We start from the raw sequence: 25086 nt of genomic DNA on the forward strand, positions 1-25086 counted from the left end.
TTACCCAGCCATGGGTTTCTGTTGGTAACATGAAAATGCACCAAGAAAAGGAAAGAAATCAGCATTGCTGCAATTAGAAACAGAGTTAAAGGAAAATAAAATACATTAAACAAAGCAACTGTAAAAAATAAACACAATGTGCTGGATGACTCCTGCCCCATCTCCCAGAAGCGAGCTGGGAAGAGAAGTCCTTGTGCTGGGGCTCCAAGGTCTCACAGAGCAAGGAGGAGATCTCTCCAGCCTTCGTCACCCTGTCAGGGCCTGTCACACGTGAGGGACTGCTGCATGGAGCCGAGGCTGCCAGACGGCCTGGAGACCTGCCCGCAGTGATTAACCCCAGCCTTACCACTTGCCTCCTGCTCCTGCCTTGTCTCCCTGTCCCTCCGACCGAGCCCAACACGCGCTGTGGGGCCCGTGCTGGGCCCTTGCTCTGGGCTTCCTCACAAACCTGGCTCCCGTGCTTCAAATGGAGCCGAAAGCACCAGTCCCTGCGGGAAACGTCCCCTGCAGTGGTTTCTGATGGAGGCTTCTGCCTGCCTGGCCCTGAAGTGGTGTGGACTTTGTGCCCATTTCCAACCATGCTCTCTGCCCTGATTGCTAAAGATAGCTTTTTACTCATTAAACTGCATTTCAAGGTGTATTTTGTACTTAGCACTTTATCTCCAAGTTCCACTCAACTCCAAGCATCCAAAACCTCAGCAGAAGATTATCCTGTAGCTGAACAGCCCAGCCTGAGGAGCAAATGGATGTGGTCAAAACATACTCAGAGACCAGCCCCACAAGAAACATGGTGAAAGAAAGAAGAAAAGAACAAGGAAAAGTGAGTTTTCAGGCAGGTCAGTGCTTCAGAACGCACCACTTACTCCCCCGAGCAGCAGTAACAGCACAGGGAGGCAGAGGAATGCCCAACACGGAGATGTAAGGAGGAAGATGGGGACAAGGCGGCGGCAAAGCAGGCTGATAGGGACCTGCACTTGCCGACAGCACAGGGAACCTCCGCGCTCCCTCGAGAGGCAGACAAGTGAGACTAGTGCGACCCTCGGTCACTGTGGGCCGTGCCTGCGCCAATCCCCTGTGCCGCAGGACCCCCCACAGCGCCTGTGCCCGCGCCAATCCCCTGTGCCGCAGGACCCCCCACAGCGCCTGTGCCCCCCGTACCTGCACGGCCTTGCTGGCAGAGCCGTGCCACCCCGGGTGCTTCCAGCTGGCACGGCTGTGCTGGGCAGGGGTGGCGACACCCAGCAGGAGCACCGCTGTCTCTACCCCCACGCTGTCCTCTCCCTGTGCTCTGTGACCCTGGCTGGCTCCCAGCACATCAGGGCCTTTGCTTTCCCAGTAGTCAGAACCACGGCAACCCAGCATCAGAAGCCCATAGCCACCAAAACGCTGAAGGAAACACACGACCAAAGGGCAACACACGACCAAAGGGCAAACGAGCTGTCAAAATTAACTAAATTAACAGCAGTGACGCTGCATTCTGTATCTCTGATGGGACCGACTCAACCAGGAACATGCATGGATTTGGAGACATATTAATTAGATCATGAAAGCAAGCAGCGCTCAATCTTATGCAACAGGTCACAGCACCAGAGAAGTTTATCTAAAGATCTAAAGTAGGGAGAGAGATGAGAGCCTCAGGCTTTGATCACGGACTATTAGTTTGTAATGCTAAGGGAACTACCTCATGCAGTTAGCCCAGCCACCAGCTCTGCCCCTTCAAGCCCCGAGTTAAAAGGCATGCAGCTTATCATTGCAAATGAATTCATTTACCCATGACCAAGGTGGGGAATATGACCTTTTCACGCCTAGTGGAGAAAAATTGAAACAGTTTATGCACACAATAAAGACATTCTGAGGCATAACCCTGGGTGCAAGATGGGGCAAAGCAAACCTCGCTGGAGGAGAGCCTCTTCGACCTCTGCACAGCGAGGCTCTGCCCTGCACGGGCAGGCAAGGGGTCCTATTCCAATGAAACCAGCGCTCCCACCACAAGCCACTGCTGCAAGCGCATGACCCAGATAAAAGCCCAGAGCATTGCAAAGCACATTACAGGATGTGGGATTACTCACCTGCCTCTGAGTTACCCACAGTTCCCTCTTTTCCAGGGAAACTTTTTTGGAAGGTGGACTAGGGAGCAGAAAGAAGACCCTGATTCACAGCCTGATGCATTACAATCAGGGTTGTGGATAACAGTGTCCACTGTGTAAACATATCTACAGGCTTCACGGGACTGCCATACCTGTGCAAGCAGAGGCACTTCCTACAGTCAAACTGTAGCTTGTTTTATTAAAACAAAGCCAACAGATCCATGAAAATAACCTAAGAATAAACATCAACTACAAGGACTTTGACATTCAAGAGTGCAGGAAGGGGAGCAGCGAACAAGGAGTTCGTGCCCCAAGGAACAAACACCCCATTTGGCTCACGTCCTGTCTCAGCTCTGCTGTTCAAGTGCCAGGCCTCTGCAGCGCCCACCAAGGTCAGAGCCATTTTCTTCCCAACTGGATCGAAGTCAATAACCAATTGAGAACAATTACAACAGCAAAAAACAAGTATCTATCTGAGAACACCCTCAGCTGATGTTCTGCCATTCCCTGGCATCTGGACAGACACAGCATGTCCCTGGAGGAACACGTCTGCAGGAAGCTAATCTTACACCGACACTGTTGAATTTTAAGAGTCTGTAAGTCCTGACTCTTCCAATTCTCCAGACAAAGCTTCAGTGCAAGCCCAGTGTCCTCCAGGCCTGCCCTAAAGCAATACTCCCCTATGCCAGCTCCTGCCTGTCACTGCCTTCAGCTGCCTGCTCAGCTCCGCTCGGCGAGCAAAGAGCAGCTGTTTGATGGGAGGTGGAAACTCGTCAAACATTAGCCAACAAAAATGGCAAAGGAAGGAAAGTAAATGGAACTGTAACGATGTGGCTGAGCTACCTCTGTCCCAAGCCCACCACCCAACAACCAGCTGTTCTTCAGGCAGCAGCTGCAGATCGGATCGGATCTATGAACACACATGGGGTTTCAGGCTCCAGCAACAATTAGGGGCAGGGAGGAGAGGACAGGGGCTGGAGAGTGAGGAGAGAAGAAAGGGCATGCCCTGGCTCAGCGCCTGGTGCCCAGCCGCCACCACGCGCCCTGGACCCGACGCAGGCCAGCAGGGCCGGGGGCGCGGCGGCGGCTGCCGCAGCACGTGGGGCTGACCCCGCGTAGGCGACAGCCCACCTGGGCAAAGCTGCGCAGGTTGCACACGGCAGCTGCAGGGACGTGTACACAGCGCACACACGCTGCCATCACCTCCAGCGTGCACGGGCCTCGGCAGGGGCAGCAAGGCAGAGCAGGAGCCGATGCCAAGGGAGAGGCACAGGCCACCGACCCCGCTGTGAACAGCAGACAGGGGTGCAGAGGAGGACAGGACAGCAGGGCCACGCGGGGCCCTCTAGCAACTTGCAGATAAGCACATCAGTCATTTCCACCCCCTTTTCTAGCCCACTAACATCCCTCAACTCTGCTGCAGAAGTGATCTTTCCGAAGGCTGGGTTTCTAAGCCTTTTTCAGCTACAACCTGCTCCTATCTCCAGGCAGCCAGCCCAGATAACGAGCGTGATGACAATCTGGATAATTAAAAGTGACCCCCACCCCACACAGCAATCAGCTTATTTGTCACACCACAACTCGATATAGCCACGCTGCCTCCTAAGAACAGCTATAATCTCTCCCTAGCAACTACCCTGGCAGCTTGCACCTGAAACTCAGCCTGTGCACTGCAAGCGTGAGCACTGCTGTGGTGAAGCAGAGACCCCAGTCAGCCTTGTATGGTACAGACAACCCAAAAGTCTGTCCAATCTGCACATGGCACTGACTTTGTTAAGTCTCTGAACTCTTCTTTCCAAAAGCAGCAAACAGTGGCTCTAAAAAGCTCTGAATGCCAGTTTCTAAGATGCAACTTGCCCTGCTACCCACATAGCAACACGATTCAGCTCAAACGAGGATGACTGCAGGAAGCTCAACTTGTCTGCTCTATATATGGCACTCTTCAGCTTGGTAACAGCTAATTTAATTCTCAAAAATAAACTCTGGATTGAGGATGTACTGAATATTAGCATTAAATTGCACTGGTTTGAGGTTTAGCATGGGAGACTACTACCGTGCAGGGAGCATGGAGGGTGTTTTGCCCAGCGACACCAAGCCAAGCTCGCAATACCTCCGTGCTAATGCTGGAGGAGCGCTGTTGTTCTTGCCTCAGTCACACTGCCACGGGGCCCTGAGCTACAAGGGGCTGTGGGGAAATCCTCCTGCTGAACCACTTCCCAGGATCCCAGAGGAAGCTCTGGCCACAGCTCAATCAGAGACACATGGGGTAGTTTTTCCTGTGAAAGCAGTTTCTGGCTTCATGGCTGACGCACAGCACAGCCAGCATGGAGGCAGCTGCTCCCTTGACCAGACAGAATTACACCATTAATGATGTTTTCTTTTCCCCTAACAGAGGGGGAAGTAGAGCAAACAGGGCATCACCCTCCAAGTGAGCATTTGCTGTCAGCTCTCAGCTGTTGTCACCAAGGGAATCTCCAGATTTGCGATTAATGTACTTCCCCATGCACGAGTGCACCAGTAGCTATGGCAACTCCACCACTACTTCCTTGAGATCCTTTTGAAGGGCACGTTCACTTCACTCGCCTGTTTGCTGCCTGGGGTTTCTGTATTACCTGAGATGCAGCCGCCAAGAGATTAAGCAGCAGAGGGACAGAACAGGCAATGACATCCTACCAGCTACGAGACAATCACGCTTGCTTTTCTCTTTGCTTTACAGAAATCAGCACTGTCACCTTCCCTGTCCCCTTAAGACTGTGGCTGCACAAGCTATTTGTCCTACAGGATGAAAGCTGTAGTGGTCTAAAGACAAGCCAAGAAAAACTTCTGCTCCAAGTAGCATCCTAAACCACCCTCCCCTTTATGGCAAAAATACATCCTTACTTACCCTTTGTCAAAGAAGGAGGTGTGCCCCGGATGAGGGTACTTTGTGCCATTGCTGTTCGTCATGCCGCTGTTAACGTTCCCTGAAATGTAGGATTTCCGTGATGCCTGGTCCTTTGCAAAATTTCTGCAAGCAGCTAATTTAGATTCTAAGGCCTGTGAAAGGAGGGGGAAAAAAAAGTCAACCAAGTAATACCATTAAGAGAAAGTATTTTGCTGCTCGAGTTCAGGCTTTGTCATGACCCCAAGATCACCATGATCAGGACTCGACTGTGATCACCTTTGACAAAACTGAACTAAATGAAAACAGAACTGTAATTTTCTGTCACCCAGCCACAAAAGGAAACACACAACAAGATACTGATGCAGACTGCCAGGCATGACTCAGTTCCATTAGGGCTCAGATTTTGGAACATCTCAACTAATTAGCTAAAATAAGGGACCCAACTCCTAGCACAAGTTACCAAAACTTCGTGCTTCAGCAGCTGCAGTAAGACCAGTATAAGCTACTCAGAAGACCAAAACAGACCCTATAGCAGAATCCTCAAGTTTTAGGAGGGACTGCATATGTGGAAAGCTGAATTTTCTCCCCAGGGCAATGCCTTCTAGGATTTCTTTCTTAACCTTGGCCTGCAAAACAAAGTTTCTTAAACCCCACTGCTATGCTTCAGAACAAGAGGTGCTACAGCCACAGCATCAGAAGGAGGAATCAAAGGCAGCAGCTAAGCCCGTCTCTATGGTCTGTACCTCATCTCTACTACTTCCAAGCAAACGTGGTGAGATCTTTTTCCCCTGTACAAGGTGTCTCTGCCTCATCCACTGACTCCTGGCAGGAGGGAGACCAAAACCCTGATTCTCTCTTTTACTTCAGAACATCACCTGCCCTTTCTGCCATCTATCACAACCCGAGGCTTAACCCAAATATCTATCTGGTCTAGCAGAAAGTCCTTGCAACCCTTTGTGACATCCACCCCGCGCGTGGGGGCATTCAGATGCTTGTAAACGCATGCAACCAGAGACAAAAACTCATCTCCTCAAACAAGGGGTTTGGTCCTGTTCCATGTAGAAAAATATTCTGTTAATAAGTCACCAACACGCTATCACAAGTAAGTGAACATTACACAGTCTTCTAGAAGCTGTACACAGATAGCAGCTAGATACAGATAACTACCCAGCTCTTGGTCTCAAAGCACCCATCAGCTGGAAATAGCCAGTGTGATCTGTGCCAAGTGACTCCCTGTCTCAGCTGCAAGCAAGAAAGCCAGAGGAAACCGTCTTGCAGAGAAAGGGAATCTAAGGCTTGGGATGAGGCATCCTATATGAGTAGCCAAACCCAAAGAAATCCTGAACATCCCATAATTGTTACTAAACAAATGCACGAGCTGGAATTCTGTACCAGTGGCAGAGCGTGTGTCTAAGAGCAGGCTGGGAAAGAAGCATGCTTATTTGGCATTTCCTGTCCTTGCAGAGTAATCACACGGGATTGTGATTAAGCTCCCTAAATCCCCTGCAGACTCTTACTCACAATGATCCCATTTTAAACATGTCACTCCATAACCCAGAGTCGTCCTGCTGCCCTTTCAAACCAACTACGAGCTCACTGGCTCCAAATGCAAGCAACGAGGAGATTTCTAATTTCAAAGTTTGCTAAAACAACTGTCTCTACTGCAGCTGTTTCCGTTCTCAGTGTTATCCACAAGAGAGAGAGGAAAGCCAGCACCGAAGGCTAGACACTGAGGCTACCCATGCTTCCACTCAAAACACTAACCACTGAGGCACGTCAACAAGCTCCTCATAACTCAAAAGTCATGTCTTCACTCAGCTGGAAAGCCTGATGTCCTAAGCAACACCGTAACAGATGTTTAAAGCACTTCTTCCCCGCTTATAGTGGTAATCTCTTTAAAGGCTCACGCATTTCACTTCCCCCATCAGCTACAGATGGGAACATTTGGCTTTCTCCTGATTTTTCTCACTTTCTTATCAAAGGTTTCTGCATGTTTTCCCCATTTTCAGCACCTGTTGCAAATCTCCCCAGGCACAAAAGGAGACACTGGCAGCATGATCTCAGCTCCCCTCCCATGACACACGGTAACTGTGCAGCAGGCACCCACCTTCTGAGGGCCAGTTCTGCACCTCGGTCTCATTAGAGAGGAAGCTGCAGGCCCCATCTGAAGTAGGAACAAGTGGCTGATGGTGTCTAACCTCATATACCAAAGTGCTTGACAAACTTTTTAATCCAACTATGAATTTCATCACCCGAAGCTGGCACCAGAACCCTAATAACATGCTTTACAAATCAAGATAATTAAAAAAAAAATACATTAACACATACTAAACACTGAACATGGATGATCTGGAAACTCCAGCACATCCTCAGCATGGGCCAAGGCCTCGTTGTAATTGAGGACAAGGATGAAAGCTCAGCCGCAGCAGCATGGACCTAGGGATGTTTCCATACAGAGCACTCACCCCTACTTTCCGTAGCAGATCTCCCACAATGTTGAGGGCAGATATTCTAGCTGAAGGAGTAAGGGGGCTGGTACCAAATCCGTTCGGTATAGCTGCAAACACAGACACATTTTATTACGTGTTCCACTCCTCCATGGTTCTCTGTTCATTTTTAAAATTTAAATAAATCAACTTCTACAGAAAAGGTAAATCTAAAATCCTACAACAGACCATTCATACAGTTACCCCAGAATAACACACAGACTACATGACCACTAGCCATGGAAAAACATAAAAGCTTAATTCCCGTCTACTGCCCTCTCTCCCATCAGACCTCCACACAGAGTTCACGCACTCTCCATCTGCAAGGCTATTGCCTGCAATTCATCTAATCCCGCCAGAGCTGCCTCTGGAATCTACTCTTTCTAATTTGAAAAATAATATGTTAATCCCCGTGACTGTCCAGAGCCTTCCAGATGGGGAAGGGGACTGGACTAACATCCTGCTGCCTCACAAGAGAAAACAGGACCCCTGAAAAGCACGTTTGGTAACAGAGGCAGCCTCGACTGTTTGATTACTGCCCACCATTTACTCACCACTGCTGCTCCACATTTAAGCAGAAATACCAGTCGCTGCAATCCCAAACGTCTTCAGCACTCTACGGCGGGCATCTACTGCACAGTGCAAACCCCTGCCCCCCAAAAGCAGTATCTAAGCTTCACTGTCCTTCTTCTCTGTGCTCTTTACTCACTACACTCCTTAAAGGCACCTGATGCTGCCCCAGGATTTAAACACAACACCTGTGGGATCCACAGGTACCTACATTGCCTTCAGGTCCACTAACGAGCATCTGGTCTGCAATTGTTTGTTAACAAGCTGAACATACTGTCAAAACAACTAGACACAGTTTCTATGCACTATACCTTTTGGGGAAGGAAAACTATTTTCTGATCCTTTTCCAACAGGCGTAGCTGGCAAGGAGAGAGACGCTTGGACAGCTGAATCCATCTTCTCACAGTCTAGAGTCGGAGAACTGGGTGCTGACTTCCGAGTGACTTCTTGTTGCCTCTCTCGTACTGCTAGCTCTTGCCGTAAGTCTGAGGGTTGAAAGGAGAAAAAACCACACCTCTTGGTGACTGATTGCTCTAACAACCACTCTTCCTATTCACTTGGGAGGGTGGAGGAGGAGGAGACACTTTGCAACAACCCTGCATCAATTGCCTGCTGCTGGTTTTCTCCAGCAGCAAGGAGCCCCACCTCAGAGCAGTCATAGCCCAGTACCATCACTTCCCATTAACAGCTTGAGCAGAGAGGCAGCAAACAGAGCCCTCCCAGACCAGAGAGCTCCGTGGTCCCAGCGAGCACGGCAGGTGACTTAGCCGCAGTATTTTTCCTCACTGTACCACAAGTCCCAAGGAAAGTGTGTTACAAAACCCACGGCTGCTCACAAAGGCCTGCTGAGCTGCAGGCAGCTCCTGCTCACGCAGAGGCTGGAAAAAGGGAGGAATGACCTCTTCTTGTGTTTCCGATTCTTCGCATTATTCTGCCAGTTAATAACCCACAGAACTCCAAACTAGCCAAAGACAGTCAAAGGGTTGTATCCGGTTTCTTGATGCCCCAACAAGTAAAAGAGCGGACTGGGGAGGCTGGGGTAGTCCAAACACCAGGGAAAGAGACTGGAGATTAGGAAACCTGTGTTTCGTTCTCACCTCCTCTCCAGGCTGCTGCTTACCCCTGCCTTGCCCTGTCCCATTTCCATGTATATTTGCTACAAAGGGCATCCAGAACAGTTCAGCAATGAATCTATACAATCCTTAGAAGGAACTAGACGCAAATAAACAATATATTACAAGGAGGTTGTTCCTTTTTGGGTAGAGCAACTTTATCTTTTACAGATCTCTTATTCCTTGTCTCAGTACTGCAAGAGCAGTATTAGTTGTACGGTATGGCTTTTAGGTTACCATAAATATTTAGAATTGACTTTAAGTAAAACAACACAGCTGAAACAAAAACCTATTTCAGCTCCTAGAAGAGGATTTGTGACCGTTCAGTCAGAAACGTTATATTTGAGTTCCACACCATATCCATTCTTATAGGGGCTAGTGTTCCTGCTCGCTGTCAGGGGGAATAACATGTAGCTTTGCTACCCTAACAAATGCTAAAAATTTCCAGATGACTTATCCAAGAAACAAGATGTCTTTTTTGCCAATTATTCCAGTGTTCTAGAAAACAGTCCACTAGGTTTTGCCGTTTTTCCCAGTATTATTGCCCTAACCCCAAATTACAATACATTATTTTCTGAGGAAATATATCTTCCTTTTCATATTTATTATAAAAACCCTATGCTTCCAATAGGGGCTTTCAATTTGTAGGGCAAAAAACTTGGTTCAAAGAGGTTCACAAAGGAGAACAAAGGAAAAAAATCCCAGCCTGTTGTCAAGTGTGTTGCCTTACACTCAGATCTAGACTTTAACTAAGGAATTATTTTAGAAAGCTTCACTTGGGAAACAAAGTTGAAAACCACTGATCTCTAAACGACATCATTGGCAAGCACAGGCTTATGGGCAGACCATCCCCACTATTAGAGAAATCAGTTTCTGCCAACCATTAAAAAAGTGCTTCCCCAGCATCCCCAGCACGAAATCCATTGGAGAATTCCCAACTCCTGATCATATCCCAGAACATTATCCCACAGGTCTAACCACAGTCTTTACTGGCATATCTTAAATCAACCAGGCAATTTCCAAGAGGTTTAGAAGAAAACACAGGAGACAGGATTTTGTAAGAAATTTATTTAACTATTTATCATGTATTTCCCTGTCATTTCCTGTGCTTTTCCTTCCTAAACAAGGCACAAAACCATGGCAAGTGGGAACTTTCGAAGCACACCTCCTCAGCATGAATACATCTGCAGAACACAGTATTTTTGTACTCACCTGTGTTCAAAATCATGAATGAATCTGATATTAACTGTGCTCTACGTGAGGAAACTGCCCCCCTTAGCTACACTGGGCATACAAAGAATAGAGAACATACTGTTAGTAAGTAATACCCAACGCTTCCATTACACTTCCAGTTCAAGTCTCATTATGTGAGGCTTTCTACAAACACGAGCTTTGGTTGCTACACGTCCCTGTTAGCAAGCCAACCACAACGTACCAAGACACAGAACTAATCAAGCAAGCCATACCTCTCGCTTCATCCTTTAATCTCTGTACAGAAACTAGCAACGATTCCTTGTCGTCCAGTTCGCTTTCTAAAAACGCGTTTCTCTCAATAGCTTGGTTCAGCCTTTGTTCGAAGTCTTCCAATGAAACTATTGTTGCCCTAGAAACAAAATCCAGAATATTAGGTTCTTCAGCTCAGCTAACATAAAAGTGTATTCAAAAACATAATAAAGGAAAAACATTAGCAGTGTCTACACTCAAGTTAGCCGTTTGAAAGCTATGGAAATGCTTCTTAGAAAGGACTAATAAACTCCAAAGGAGAAGGGGAATAAGATGAAAAGAACATGATAGCATCTGGCTCTCAGAGATGTACCAAAGAGCTGGGAAAGAGCCAAGCCAGCACATCCATCTCCGTTTTTCCCAAGCCATGCTCCAAAGCCATACAGGTAATGATTAACGTGAACTCAGGTGGCGCTGTCCTCTCCAGAGCTCTGGACAGGCAACAGCCCAGCGAGTGCAGAATGCAGGGCACTAGGATATTACCTAAGACCCAATTCGTGCCATGATTTCAGTGGGATAACTCATCTGTGTCAAAAGTTAGTCATGAGGTTAAAAGCCCTGTGGAAACGGCCTCAACTCTCAGATCTTTTTGCCAGATAGCCTGAGGCTCATTCCTGGTCCCACTGAATCAATGGTGAAATTCCCATTCAGCAAAACGGAAGCATGACCTACTCCAAAACTGGGTGTTTCTAACAGCAGCCTGTTCATTTTACGCATTTACACAGGACACATTTGTTCCCTCCAGTCATTAAGCTCTTATGCAAGGGAAGAGGAGGCTCCTTTGGCCTGTTTTATTTAAAAGGGACTATGTAAAGCATTAGCTTCTTACTTCAAAGCAGCTTTGAGCTACAAGGATCACAAATGTAAGAGTCATCTAGCTGGTAGTACCAAAAGCAGGGCTCTAGCGTGTTTCACTCTGCGCCTACTTGCACTGCTTGTTTCTCCAGGAACACGAAGCCCTTCGGTCCCCTGCCTTTCGTGCTGCAATGTAACGCTACCAGCTGAGGGAGGTGAACTCCAAGGGTAGACTGCACTGTACAAAGAATCAAGTGTCTTGGGGTTGGTTTGGGTATTTCGGAACGTGTGTTATTTTTCCCTTTTAAGGAATAATAAAATGATCAATCCGAGTAGCAAAGAAAAGATCTAGTGAAAATTTTAAGGAAAGAAGAGGTTTGCAGCCTTCACCTCTTTGCACGTTCCAAGTCATCGTTGGCCTGCTCCAGCTCCCTCACATACTTATGCAGCTGATCTTTAATGGCCCGTGTCTGGCTCAGGTCATCCTCTAACAACGATACTTGCTTGTAGCTTTGCGCATACTGGTGCTCCAGTTTCTCCTGAAAGAAAGAAGTAGTGTGATAAACACCGGGCGTGTACACTCTCCAAGTCACCAGTAGTAAAATGGAACAAAGTCCCACGCTCGCTGCAGGCTGCTGATCTGGGATTGCTACTAATACAGAGCAAAAACCGGAGAGTTCGAAGGAACACGCTCTGCAGATCAGGCCAGGTCACAAACGCTGCATTGTGCACAGACAGCTCGCCACAACACAGCTGGCCGCTCAGAGATGCATCCCCGCATCTGTTCCCAACGGCCTGCACTGGCAGCTGCTCTGAAGCCTCCAACATCTAGGAAGCCAGAGAGAAATCAAACTGCACAGCCTCCCCTTCAGTGCCCCTCCCTTGACAATAGCCACACTGTTACCAAAACTTGTCTGACATCTCCATTAGCACAAAGGAGAGCCACTGAGATCTGTTACAAAACCTCCAGCTCCACAAGCTCATCTTCAAAAGACTGAAAGATTCACTCCCAAACACATTTTTACCAGCTCTGAGGGTACACATTGGGGCTTATGGAAAAACTACTGACCTTACAGATATAGCTGGGACTGCAGGTGTGAACAAGCAACCCCATAAACTTTATTTCCGCTGGGTAAGTTTCCAACCTTTGCCTCCACTAAAATAACCTAAGACTACCAAAAATTACGCTTTTCCAAGATTCTAGAAGAGGCGACAACTTGTTAATGTGGAGCCATCAATGAAAAATCATCTTCTGCACACGCAGATCCTTATGGAATACCTGTCTCCACAGATACAGCTGTTAAGAAAGAATTAGGAGATTCTCTCTGACAAGTCACCCATCTTTAGTAGTTTTTAAGGTCTCATGAAACCAAGGAGACCTTCTGGGAAAAAAAAAAAACCACACACTAGTATGCAAAGAAAGATGACAAAGCAGCCGTCTGACAAAACATACTTGTGTTGTCTGCCCTGTTGCTATGCTGATGTTGCCTGTGGAACTAATAAAGCTACTACTTGGCAAAGCCTAGAGAATTCAAACAAACGAGCACAGGGTCCATGACAAGAGTTTCATGATGTGAACAAGAAAAACTCCACCAGAAATTTCCCTGGTAAGTTGCTGGCCTTATTTGGAGTACGTGCCATACTCAAGTCTGGATCTTAAACAGACAACTCCTTTACTTCATTTGGATACTCGGTGACTAAGAACACACCAGACAATCTAAAATGAGCTCCAAGACCACCTATCTGTAATTAGAAGTAATGCTATTACAGAAAAGACCTACCTTTAATGTTTCCACTTCATACTTCAGTCTTTGGTTATCTGCTTGCAAATCTCTATTCCTCTGCTCAGCTTGCACTAGTTGTGCCTCCAACTCAGCTTCTAATTCCCTGCTTCCCTCCTGAAATTCAGCCAGCTCTTCACGAGCTTCCTGGAAGCTGTAAGAAAAGGATTTCATCAGCTGAAAATCCAGCATCTCCCAAGTTAAAACAAAATCCACAGCTCCTTTAAAACAATAAGCGGAAAAAACAAGAGTTTTAAAGTACTTAAGTGTCATCCATGGACCTCTAAGGGGAAAAAGAGAAATAGGGAAACAGAGAAATTACATTAAGTTTAGCTATAAAAGGAAATTAATTATTTTACATCACACAAACAGCTACACTAAATGCATGTGTGAATACAAACTTGTATCAAAGCTATTTACAGGATTCATGGGAGTCTGACAACCACTTTGTACTCCATTAGATTTCACTGCTAGCAGACTTGATAGAGTCAATGAATTAAACAAACATTTAACCTGATTTTGGACAAAAACTGTAAGAGAGAACAGCAGTTTCTAGATCTCTGCACTACCTGGAAATTTAAGGTTCCTGAAAAGCGTGAAGGTTTCAATCTTAGGATTACTGAGCACTACAGCAGGAAGCCAGCACATACCTACCTTATACCACTGCAAGTCATTAAATACTAGAAGTAGCCACTCCACATACTTCTCTTATTAAATTTGCATCTTTACCACACCTAATAGCTCAGCTCTTAGCAAGCAGCACAGAAAACTATCAAGGTTTTAGGAAGCAGCGTATCCATTTGTGTCCAAGACAGAGTTTTCTGACACCCAAAAACAGCTGAGGGATCTCCACATGGACTGGCCCCTCCACACACCCAACACCTCCCCCCAAAAAACACACCCCAAAACCAAACAAAAAAAAGCAACTTGCACCTTGGGCTCTTTGGGCTTGAGAGAGGTTTAACTGGCTTCACCTCAACTGCACATGAGTAACACTGACTGCAAAGAAAATAGGCTGGGAGCCTCCAATGCCCCCCACTCCAAAAAAAATTCCAAACAAACCCCACCCCCCAAGGAGCACAGCATTACTCAAGACAACAACCTCTCTCGTCGTTTTTGGTAACCAAAAAAGCCTCGTGCCCACTAGAAGATGCAAACCACTGGTACAAGCTGGACTATAAGGTACAATACGCTTCAATAAATTGCAGCAAACACCAAATCAGCCACTTCTCATACCAGTAATTCAAACACAAGAAGCTTGAGGGAACAGTAACAATTTAAGGCAAGCCCAAAGGTGCCTTCTTATGATAAAACACCAAGATACTACTTAAGGCAGCACTTTAATTATACAAAGATGCACATGATCATAAAAGGGCTCTGCTCTTGCTTAAACATGCTTGAAACGTAGCCTGGAGTTCATGGCACGGTTACGCTGTGCAAGAAACACTCAGCTCCCACAAGGCTGGAGATCTTAAATCTCGATTTAAAGCTGGTTTAAATCTCGATTTAAATGCAGAGATTCATTCTAAAATACCTAATACCCATCTTGGTGTAGCCTTGCAGAGAAATACATTAACCAATGTTCTGGTCATTAAGAAGTAAATCCAGCCTGCAAATCTACAACAGTACCTTTGTTTGTACTTCAAGGAGAGCTCTTTCCAATACGCAGTTTCCTCCTTTGGACTCGAAAAAGTTGGGATTTCTTCACTGTCCATGGTCAATAGGACCTGCAGGATACAAACGTAAGAATACACTTAGGATAGACAGACAGGCAGAGCGCTCCTGAAACTGCTGCTAAGTACTGGGCTTCATCCTTCATCACCACAGCCTTTCTGACAGCGGCATCCAGACTTGGCACCCACAAGCGGGATGTTAACGATCCCTAACAAGACCCATTCAGCACAGAGACCTGCCGCAACAAGGAAGGTAATTTTATCCAGCTTCTGGGAACGTTCGTGCCGCAGCTTGAAATGAGACCAGAAATTTTAGCTGCATTTTGTACCTGCCACTGAAACAGTAGTTAATGTCACAAGCTCACGTAAGACCACAGTTGATAAGGATATTAAAATCTGCAGCTATCCGTTTCCACTTTCACTCGTAAAATTGTTCTTAACGAGACCTTGCCTCCCGTCGCCAACACAGCGACGCACACTACAACTCCTATCAGGGCAGCAATGGCATGGAATGAACGAGGACAAACACTGAGGTCAACCGCTAACACACTGCGCTGCAGAGATTAAAATCCAATTTGCCCTTCCTATGTGGAGCCCCAGCTAATTCCTGCTTTCGTGTAAAACATGCCGGTAACAGAAGTTACCCATGTAGTTTCATCCCTCTGTCTTCTCAAACCAACACAAGACAGATCAGTCTCTCTCAAAATTACACAGTCACGTCATACAACAGCGCTTCCAGCCAGGAGGTGTTCAGAGGACCAGCTTCCCACACCAAGGCAGGCAACCATGCTCTCTGGATGAGGACCTCCTTTCTTCAGCTGCCCAGACCACGGGATGCCATTTGCATTGTTGCTGGGCTATTAGCCCGTGTAAGAAACACAACCCAACATGCACTTTTTACGCTGCTGCTCAGTAACAGCATTACACAGTCCAGGGGGACACAGGACATTTGAGGCCTCGACACACACTGGGTCTCGGAAGCAGAGGAAGATGAAGAAGTGGTGGTCATGGTCCTGCCATGCCCAGCAGGACCAAGAGAAGCATTCAGATAGGCACAGCTCCTGACCGCAGCCAGGAGATGCACCACACCGTGTACCTACGTGGAGCTCTCCCCAGGCAACCCCACAACTCTCTTACAGGCAGGCATCTTTTTTCCTCCCCAAAAGCCAAGGCTCAAATTCTGTTATTAACACCCAGAAAAGAATAAGCTGAAACCAACCTCTTCTCTGTTTAACACAAAGGCTTTAAACAACACATGCATCAAGCTCATCAATCGGTAATAGCTGACCTAGAAGTCCTGACTTTCACACTCTAACAGGCATCAATAGCCAACACTGTCCCTTCAGGCCTAAAATCGTCACGCTAGTATGTCCTGCGTCTCAGTGACCCACATTTTAGACACCTAAAGTGGAACAAAACAATCTCATGCTTTCATCAGAGAGCAGACAGCCTCATTTCAGAGACTGGCACTTAGCTCACAATTAAAGTGAGGCAGAACTGGCACATTTGTTCTTCAGCTGAGACTGCAGCTGCCACAATCCAAGGGCATCATGAGATCAAATTTATCCAGAGGGTGCTAGGCACCTCAACAACACCCCAACTCACACACTGTGTTTATTGAACCTTACAGCTTTATGGTAGAAACAGGTTTGTCATGAATCAGGTCTCCATGCTGCCCGAGAGAACTGACGGTGTTTCCTTTTCTGCATTGCCCTGTGCTGAGAAACTAAAACGTACACGTGGAGCCCCTGTAACTCCCCCGAGCACATACACTTTCACCGCTGCTGTACCTCTCCAGATAAAAACCTCTTTGGGTGTCCTTGCTTCAGTAGTTGCCCCTGTTACCAAGGCTGCTCAATCACAACATGGGGACAAGCCGTACGTCCTGTGCAAAAGGCTGTTTACGGTGGAGGCAGAGCCCCTGAGTCACCTCCCAAACTGTCGTGGTTTCGCAGCCGGGTGCGTCGAGGCGAGCAGACATCTGCTGCGCTCGGGCACGCGTCGGGCACTCCTGAACTGCGACTCAGATTGCCAGGAAGAGGTGAGCAGCTCAGCTGCCGCTGTGTGCCGTCCGTAACATCAGTCCTGCTCTGACCTCACCACAACTGCTTCAGTAAAGCCTTCTGACTTTCCTCTAAGGCACTCAGCTCTAAACCGGTGCACTCAGAGAGGCTTAGATCAGCAAGAAACACATTTTCCCCAAAACAAATGAGGCGTAGCACAGAAGCAGGCCAGCTCCCACAGCTCCAGAGGAGCTGATCTCAAAAGGTAAACAGCCAGCAAGCCACCCGTCAGCAAAATTCAGGATGCCTTTAGAGAAACAAGGAAGCATCTTGCATCACTTCCTAGAAGGAGACGAGATAAGGTACGCCTGGGCCCAAGACTCCTTCCTGCCGGCTCACAGGGGGCACACCCTTGGAAACAAGCACCGCAGAAACCCCTGCAAATGCAGCAGCCTGCACAAGAAGGTCCTGACTGTGACCCACGAGCACTTAAGAGTCACCAGCTGCCAAGGCAGGAGATATTCGCCACACACACTTGTCAGAAGCCGCTTTCCTTTTAGACACCAGAGGGAGGAGGTTCAGCCCTGTCATACTTCAGGCCCCTCAGCAGCAACTATTCCTTCCCAAACCCACCCCGCAGGAGCAAGCTGACCTTTTCCAAGCCTACCACCCCTTGCCCGCCTTGGTTAAGTGGGTGATAGCGTGTGATTTACCCACGCCCCGTTTCTACCATCACACCTAACGCTATCGGCATGGATTTTTGATCTGCTAACTGCACTGCATAAACACCTACACCAGATGCTAACGCCAGCGTGCAATATGAAGCTCCAACATCCACATCCCAGTTTTTGTACGCAGTTACATCAGTTCCCTTCCCTCGTATGCATGCCCCTATGCAAGAGAAAGAGGTAAGAACACGTATACACACTCTGCATGCAAACAAGGTGGTTCAGGGCCAAAATACTGGTCTGAGAGCTGGGAGATGCAGACAGCTTCCACACCTGCCACCACCGCACGCGTGGTCACAAGTAAATCACTTCACTTCTGCCAACCTTTGCCTGTTCCCTCTATTTATGGCGCAGACACGGGCCTCTCTAAGCACATATATACCCCCCGCAGAAAGCGACTCCCAGGCGTTATCAGAACATAACTAGACAATTTTAAACATCTCACGTGTGGGAGCGCAGATGCCCATGGAATACCAAGAGTTTAACAAAAACTGCTTTGGTTCAGCCTATTGCCAGTTGTCCTGGCTCTGGGCATTATGCGAGGAGCTGAGAACCAGCACGGCAAGTCCTTCCTATTCATGGGCTTCTTTGCATACGTGGCACTTGCAGAATCAAGCCTTTGACAAACAACACTGAGGCTTTCAGGATACAGACAAGACAATGTAGCAGCGTCTTCCAGGGAAAATGAGAGCAGGCTTATGCTGCTGCCCACTCGAATTCATTACAACACAGCTTAGCATTCACGCAGTGCCCTGGGAAAACTCAGCTACGTGGGCATAACTCCAGAATCCGAAGCAGCTCTCAAACAAGAACTATGTGCAAAACACGGTGGCTCCTTTCAAGCCCCCCCCCCCCTTACACAGTCAGTGGGACAGAGTAACTGTCCACTGTTAAAACGGAACAGCTTTTCCACGCTGCAATCACTCTAAAAAAATGCAGCTTGTAGGTCGAGAACTTCTCTAAATCCAGGGGGTTTTGTACAGGACAAGTCTGGTTTCCCACCGCCAAAAGCATCCTTACAAGTGAGACACTCAGTATCCTCTGGATATTAGAAGAGCCAAAGGCTGAATTCAACATGTAACAGAAGTAACTAAACTGACATGCAGGCAGTATTTTTCAAAAGGCTCAAAGAATCTTGTATTCAAGGCCAAACCAAATCTTTATGGAGCCACCTTTCAGCCAAGTCATGAAAACACAAACACAGCTTGAAGAGTACCTTAAAAAAGCTTCCCAGGCTCTCCATGTGACTGGAGGCTGCTGCTAGGGTTTGGATCAAGTATCAGACCAAAACTCTAAGCTTGAAATACAACACGATGTTTCGACTTCTACCCACCCCTTCCCACAGTCGGGAATCCACTCCTCCCCACTCTCAAAGTCAACTCAATTCACTGACGCATCGCGGTAAGGATGAGCTATAGAAGCACGTCCAAAATGACTTTCGTTACTGCTCAGAGGCAGCTGCAATTCATCCAGCACGTACCTGCGGTACCTCACGCGGCTGGACAAACCATTCTTCCTGATTTTAATCACCCTGCATTCTCCCATTTAAAACCAGCTTATAAATATTTGCCATATAAAATGAATTAATATTTTTTTAATGTTCATGAACAGGTCATTTTTCTGCACATAGGCCACCAGCTTTCTTCCTCACAATCCTGTTTGCCCAATACTTTCAGACACCAGACACAGAGAATTAAGAAGAGGCAAAGCAAGGCCCCTCAAACACAAGAAACTACAGTGCTAAATAGCCCCCATCTACGCTTTGCTGCCCCCCCACCAAAGGCAATGCAAATGTCCATCGACTTTTGGAATTAAGTAACCACCTAAAATAGGGTGAAAATAAATAAATAAATTCTGCCAAGCTCACAGCTGGTCTTCGGCTCTCGAGATAACAATGTATTCGGGCTATCAGAGTCCCCAAATCTGCCAAGTGCCATGTAATTGCCACAGTCATCCCCGTCTCGCAGGGAACGACTCTGCTGTTGAGTGCTGGCACCATCCAGAGCCGAAGGGACTAGCAGCAACCAGGTCTTCTTCCTCTTCCCATTTTATGCTGATTCACAGATAGAAAAGTAGAACGAATCTTGTTTCCACCACTGTTCATCTTATCAGAGATAGAAAAGCAGAAGGAATCTTGTTTCCGCTGCTGTTCACCTTACCAAGCTACAAGAACCAACAGGTAACCCCTCAACCCCTGAAGCTCTGGATTTTTTTTCCGAAACTTCAGGATTCAAAGCAAAGGAACTCAAGCACTCCAGCCGAAAATCAAAGCAAATTTGCATTGTCTTTCACTTATTAAGACACAGAAAACAAACAAACAAAAGCCATGGATTAGATTTCACTGATCGATTTGTGCTTGTTTTTCCTCATCCTGAAATAGGAGCTGGAGGCTTTTTCATGTGCGTTTTGGAAGGCTGCCTGCATCCATCGTTGCTTCAGAAAGTGAACCTCTGTCTTTTCCTGCAATACTATTTTTGAACTGAATGTTCTCGGGTGAACCGCAACAAATGCCTCCTTGCCTCTTACACCAGCAGCATGTGAGCTTTCAGGAAAAAAAGAAAGTCACAGAGCACAGCGTCAGCACAACGCTCCTTCCCCTGCTGTAACAATAAATCCTGCATTTCCAATTTGGACAGCACAGGAGGCAGAAGATAGCCAAATCCTACCTGCAGGAACTTTGTGCCAGATTCAGACTAAAAGCCTTTCAGATAATCAAATACCATACAGTAAAGCCTTGATATCTCAACAGTCTCTTGTGGAATCAGCCTTACTAATCAAATAAAACAGGTATGCTTTACACCATATGGCCAAGACTCACACCCCTTGTGAATATATGATATCCAATGGAGCAAAAAAACCCCTTGATGAGTTAGCCAGCACTGGGATGTGAGCCTTAAAAACAGAAGAAAGGTACTGATGCAAGAAGCCTCTTTTCGGAAATCAAGGTACAACCACCAAAGGCATCAGAATTTAGTATTGAAAAACACTTATCCCTTTCACAAACATGGGAAGTTTAAGACATCCAACCTCTGTCTGTTCCCAAGTAACACCACTGAAGTGCCTTAAAAATGAAAATCTGAAGAGGTTGGTGCTCCTGACGCAGGTTCAGTATCTGCGGAGATGAAGGAAACTTCCCTGGAGACGTGCATGTCCCAGAACAACCTGGGCCTGACCACAAGAACAATTTGCTCCCAGCTCCACCATACCTGGGAACCCCAGAGGGATGAATCCACGCAGAGCAGAAGGGTGCAGAGTAAACAGCAGACTGAGACGGCAATTAAGGCTGTGAAAAGGATATGCTTCTCCCTGCCTCAGTCTCGGCTCTCTGGAAAACCACCCCTTCAGAAAGCCAGTGAGACATGATGAGCACCAGAAGGACCGATCCTTACTCTACAACGGAGGCTGACAGCCGGCACAAGCTGCCATGCTCCTGCACCCACCACCACCACCCCTGGAGACTCTCCACCCAACTTGCACCTTCTCAAACTCACAGTTGCCCGGTTTCTCTTTAAACCCTGAAAAATTACAGAGCATCTTACCCAGAAGCAAAGAATTTGAGAGCTTATGACACACACAGCAAAGAGTTTGGGACAAACGGCAGCACACAGGTCCCTTGGGCCCCACTATTATCTCAGCAATTAATACCATCCTGATGACGACATTCCCTGGAAGGGCAGTGGCCAGAGGGCGAAGGTGCTTCCGGATACTGCAGAATGACAAGTGACCAGGAAACTGAAAGGGAAAAGCACTCAGCACAGGTTTCTTCCAAGAGGAGTGAATGCTGTTGCTTTTACATCTCTGAAGTTCTACTGGTGCCAGGGAGGGGAAGATGGTCTTGAAAAACACAACCCAAAAGCCAGTCACAGGGCAGCCATCAACAGCGAGGGCCTGAGGTCTCTTCAGTAAGCACTTAACGAGATGAGAGTTAAAAATAAATCCCCAAACTCCATGTTGATCAGGAGAGGGAAGCAGCATGATCTGCTACTCATCTGTATTGACAGAAGAGCCCTCAAGGGACACAACCACATCAAGGAAAATATGCTTTGATGGGTATGTTTCGTTTTGCCCACAGATGACTGCAGTACAGTAGTGAAGAGACAGTTTGCTTGAACACACTTCATAGTTGATCTTGATTATGTTTGTGGTGTCACAAACGTCAAGGAGGACTGTAAGAAGACTGTTTCCTTTCTGTAGGCTGACTTTCCCTGCTTCTCAAAAATAACTGTAATAGGCTGAGGGAATAAATAGTACTTCGTTGCCGTACTTTTTGCTGGTCTACTTCCAGATATGTCTCCAGAGACAAGAGTCCTTGTGGCACCGAGGTCATAGATCATCAGTCTTGTGACTTCTCTCCATTTTCTTATTTTTCTTTCTCTTCTCTATCTCTATCAAATCAGGAATTCTCTCACATGTCTGCAACCTCTAAATAGTCGGGGGGGGGGGGGGGGGGGGGCTTTACCCCAAAGAGTGGGAAAGGAGATTAAATTACTATGCCTCTGAACACGTACCTTCACCTCTCTAACTCCCCATGACATGCAGGATTAAATCCTCACACGTGTGAACCAAAAGGAGCAAGCCTGGGCTCTGCCTCCACGTATAAAACATAAATACACAACCCGGCCAGGTCTGGGCCTGAAAGCAAAACAGAGGATCTTTTCCAGGGCAGACCTAACCCTATTAATCCAAAAACCACACCAGTTACCCACACCTGTGACATCCCATACAACCGCAGTTAACTGGCACCATCAATCAGCATGCCTGTGCAGCCCCATTGGTGACACACCAAATGTAAATATAAATACATAAATATAAAAGCCTCCTAGTCCCTTTTCTGCCCTGGGACAGCTCCTTCCTCTTACAGTTACCAATATCTCTAACAAAACACTGACCTTGGCCAGGCCACCTACCCTCTAAAGTGTCCAGGAATTGTTTCTAGGGGCAGGGGGAGAGAGAGAGGAAAAAAAATAAATTGCTTAAGTATCTGTCCTCTACTGTGTTTTCACATATTTAACCACCTCTCAGGACAATAAACGCCATAGGCATCCATAAACGGCCTCCGCCTCTCCACACTCGTGACCAAGTCAAGATAGTTTCAGAGGGAACACAGAAGCCCTGAGTCACCAAAAACTCCCAGCTCAAACTGGTCAAGCGCAATGAAGCTGGGCTGTGGGTGGGTGAGGACAGCTCTTCTCCTCCCTACAAAGGGGGGAGAGACGCATTAATGGGAAGTCACTTAGCTAAAGTCTAACCCAAGTAATGTATTTCCTCTCGTGTTGGATGCGTTCATCCTTTACGGCATGTCTGCTGCAATTCAGGTCAAACTCATCAAACTGGGAGTACAAGGCAGGGACTGTTCAAGTTTGGTCATGTTGACACAAAATACAACAGGACTCGCTAAGCTGAGGGGAAGGTGATAAAAATCTCAGAAAAAAACTCTCACAGAATTACTGAAAAACATCCGACAGAGAAGCACCCCAGGCACCTGAGCTACCAGGTACTTTATGAGAACGGAGGCAAATCACATGCCCAGCTTCCCATCAGTGACTGGGGACGGATGACTAAACGCCTTCTGGGACAAAGCCACCTACCAAGGAGGTGCAGGGACTACAGGGAGCAGCCGGCTCCCTGATGACAGCCAGGCAAGTCACCGAACTTACTCTGCCGCATGTTTCTGCACACGCACACGGTCAGAAGTCCCTTTGCGTTCGGCAGTCGCCCTGAGGAAGGAGTGAAGTCACAAGCCACTCGCCACCATCGAAGCCCCCCCCCCCCCGGCTGCCCTCCCTCTCCAGCGGAGAGCCAGGCAAGCAAGCGCCCTCTGCCCCCCACCTCCCCCGGGGAGGGCCTGCCACAGCCCCGGGGAAGGCGAGACCGGGGGCGAGTCACCTCGCCCGCGGGCCAGAGGGCAGGCAGGAACAGCTCAGGAGCCGGACGTGCTCCCTAGGTCGGGCAGTCCGGGCTCAACGCACCCAAACGCTGCCATTTCGCGCTGACCCCCGCCACAGAAGTGCACCAGGGGGCTGCTACAGCCGCCGGAGCCGCCTTATCTCCCCGTCAGCCACCAGATACCCCGGCCCGGGCTTGCCACAACCCGACGCTCTCGCAGGCCGCCGGCCGTCCCCGCGGCGTGACGAGGGGAAGCGAGACGCGATGGTGCAATAAGGAAACGCGTTTCCTTCCTGCGGGCCCGGCGGCGGCGGGCGCCCACAGCCCGGGCACCGCCAGCCCCCACGGGAGAGCGGCCACCCCGGCGCCCCAAGGCAGGGGTTTTGAGGCGAACCGGCGCTCCGCCGCCGAGCCTGCCCGCGCGAAGGCAGCTCCTCGCCAGACATGGCTCCTTCCCTCACGCCCAAATGAAAATACCTTTAAAAAGGGGCTTTTCCCCCGCAGGCCGCTGCTCCCGGGCAGGTACGGCCGGCCCCGGCGGGAAGTGGTGCCCGAACACCGCGTTCCCCCCACCCCGCGCTGCCGCGGACCCCGGCGCCGGGCTGCCCGCCAGCCCAGCCCCTCAGGCGGCGACGGAGCGGGTGGGACCGGAGAGCAGGGCGGCGGCCGGGCGGGCAGGGCCGAGCCGCGCCGGCCAGTGACAGGCACTCGTTTCCGCCAATGGGAGGCGGCAGGGCTGCGCCGCCAGCCAACGGTGTGTGGGAGAGGGCGGGACCTGCCCCGTTGTCAGTTTGCAGCCAATCGGCGGCGGGGTGCGGGGCCTGCAGCCCCCCGCACGGCGAGGGGCGGCCCCCCCTGCCGCGGCCGCGGCCCCCTCCCGCCCTGCTCCTCGCCGGGCCTGCTGGTGCCGCCGCGCGGATCCCCGGCCGCCGCCGCTGCCGCCACTCACCGGGGCGCATCCCCTGTCACAGCCGCAGCATCGCCCGCCGCCGCCGGGACTGCCTCATCCGGGGACTCCGGGGGGCGGGGCCGCGCGCGTGATGCAATGGCAGGGCCGGGGGGGCGGGGACACCGTGGTACACGCAACGGGGCGGGGCGAGGGGCGGGGCGTCCCCGGGCCGTGCTCCACGTGGGGCGGCGGCGGCGGCGGCGGCGGCGGCGGCGGCGGCGGCGGCCCCGGTTGGCGGGTCCCGGCCGCTCCTGGGAAACACCGCCGTCCCTCCGGCACCCCGCCCCAGCGCGGCGTGGGGCTCCCCCGGCCTCCCCCCGGGGCGAATCTCCACCCGGCTCGCCCTTCTCCTTTCCCACCGCATTTGGGAGCTGCCCCCTTCCTCTCCCCCGCGGCTCTGTTCCCCGGTGCCTCCGGGAAGGGCGGAAGGCACCGGCACCGCAGACCTGGGCCCCTGAACATCCATCCCGAAGGGTGCGCGGTGGCGGGGGGAGCGGGAGGCCCCGCAGCACGGCCGCCGAGACGCCCTCCTTTGTCCCCCCGCAGCTTCGCACCTGCTGCTGGCTCCCTGCGCGGCTGCTCTGTCCCGAAAGAGCCCCTAGAGCAGGGAAACTCCGTGTGGGCAGAGG

The 25086-nt window shown here is 49.2% G+C and overlaps 1 protein-coding gene across 2 annotated transcripts in view; it reads right to left on the reverse strand.

Annotated features, from left to right (window-relative positions):
* The window catches only part of NDEL1 (nudE neurodevelopment protein 1 like 1), a 28502-nt gene extending 4032 nt beyond the window's left edge, over positions 1 to 24470 (reverse strand). The window contains exons 1-8 of one of the 2 annotated variants that reach the window (XM_086473590.1): positions 24458 to 24470; positions 14848 to 14945; positions 13219 to 13372; positions 11828 to 11976; positions 10606 to 10742; positions 8339 to 8512; positions 7437 to 7528; positions 4972 to 5123 (exon numbers count right to left, since the gene is read on the reverse strand). In XM_086473590.1, the coding sequence (XP_086329716.1) occupies positions 4972 to 5123; positions 7437 to 7528; positions 8339 to 8512; positions 10606 to 10742; positions 11828 to 11976; positions 13219 to 13372; positions 14848 to 14933 (944 nt within the window). In that variant the 5' untranslated portion in view covers positions 14934 to 14945; positions 24458 to 24470. Of the gene's footprint in view, positions 1 to 4971; positions 5124 to 7436; positions 7529 to 8338; positions 8513 to 10605; positions 10743 to 11827; positions 11977 to 13218; positions 13373 to 14847; positions 14946 to 18838; positions 18866 to 24457 lie in introns of those variants that run through there. The other variant, XM_086473589.1, reaches the window with a different exon arrangement.
* Between the last annotated feature and the right edge of the window lie 616 nt (positions 24471 to 25086).

Source organism: Leptosomus discolor, chromosome 15, assembly GCF_034619465.1.
Source record: "Leptosomus discolor isolate bLepDis1 chromosome 15, bLepDis1.hap2, whole genome shotgun sequence".
Lineage (NCBI taxonomy): Eukaryota > Metazoa > Chordata > Aves > Leptosomiformes > Leptosomidae > Leptosomus > Leptosomus discolor.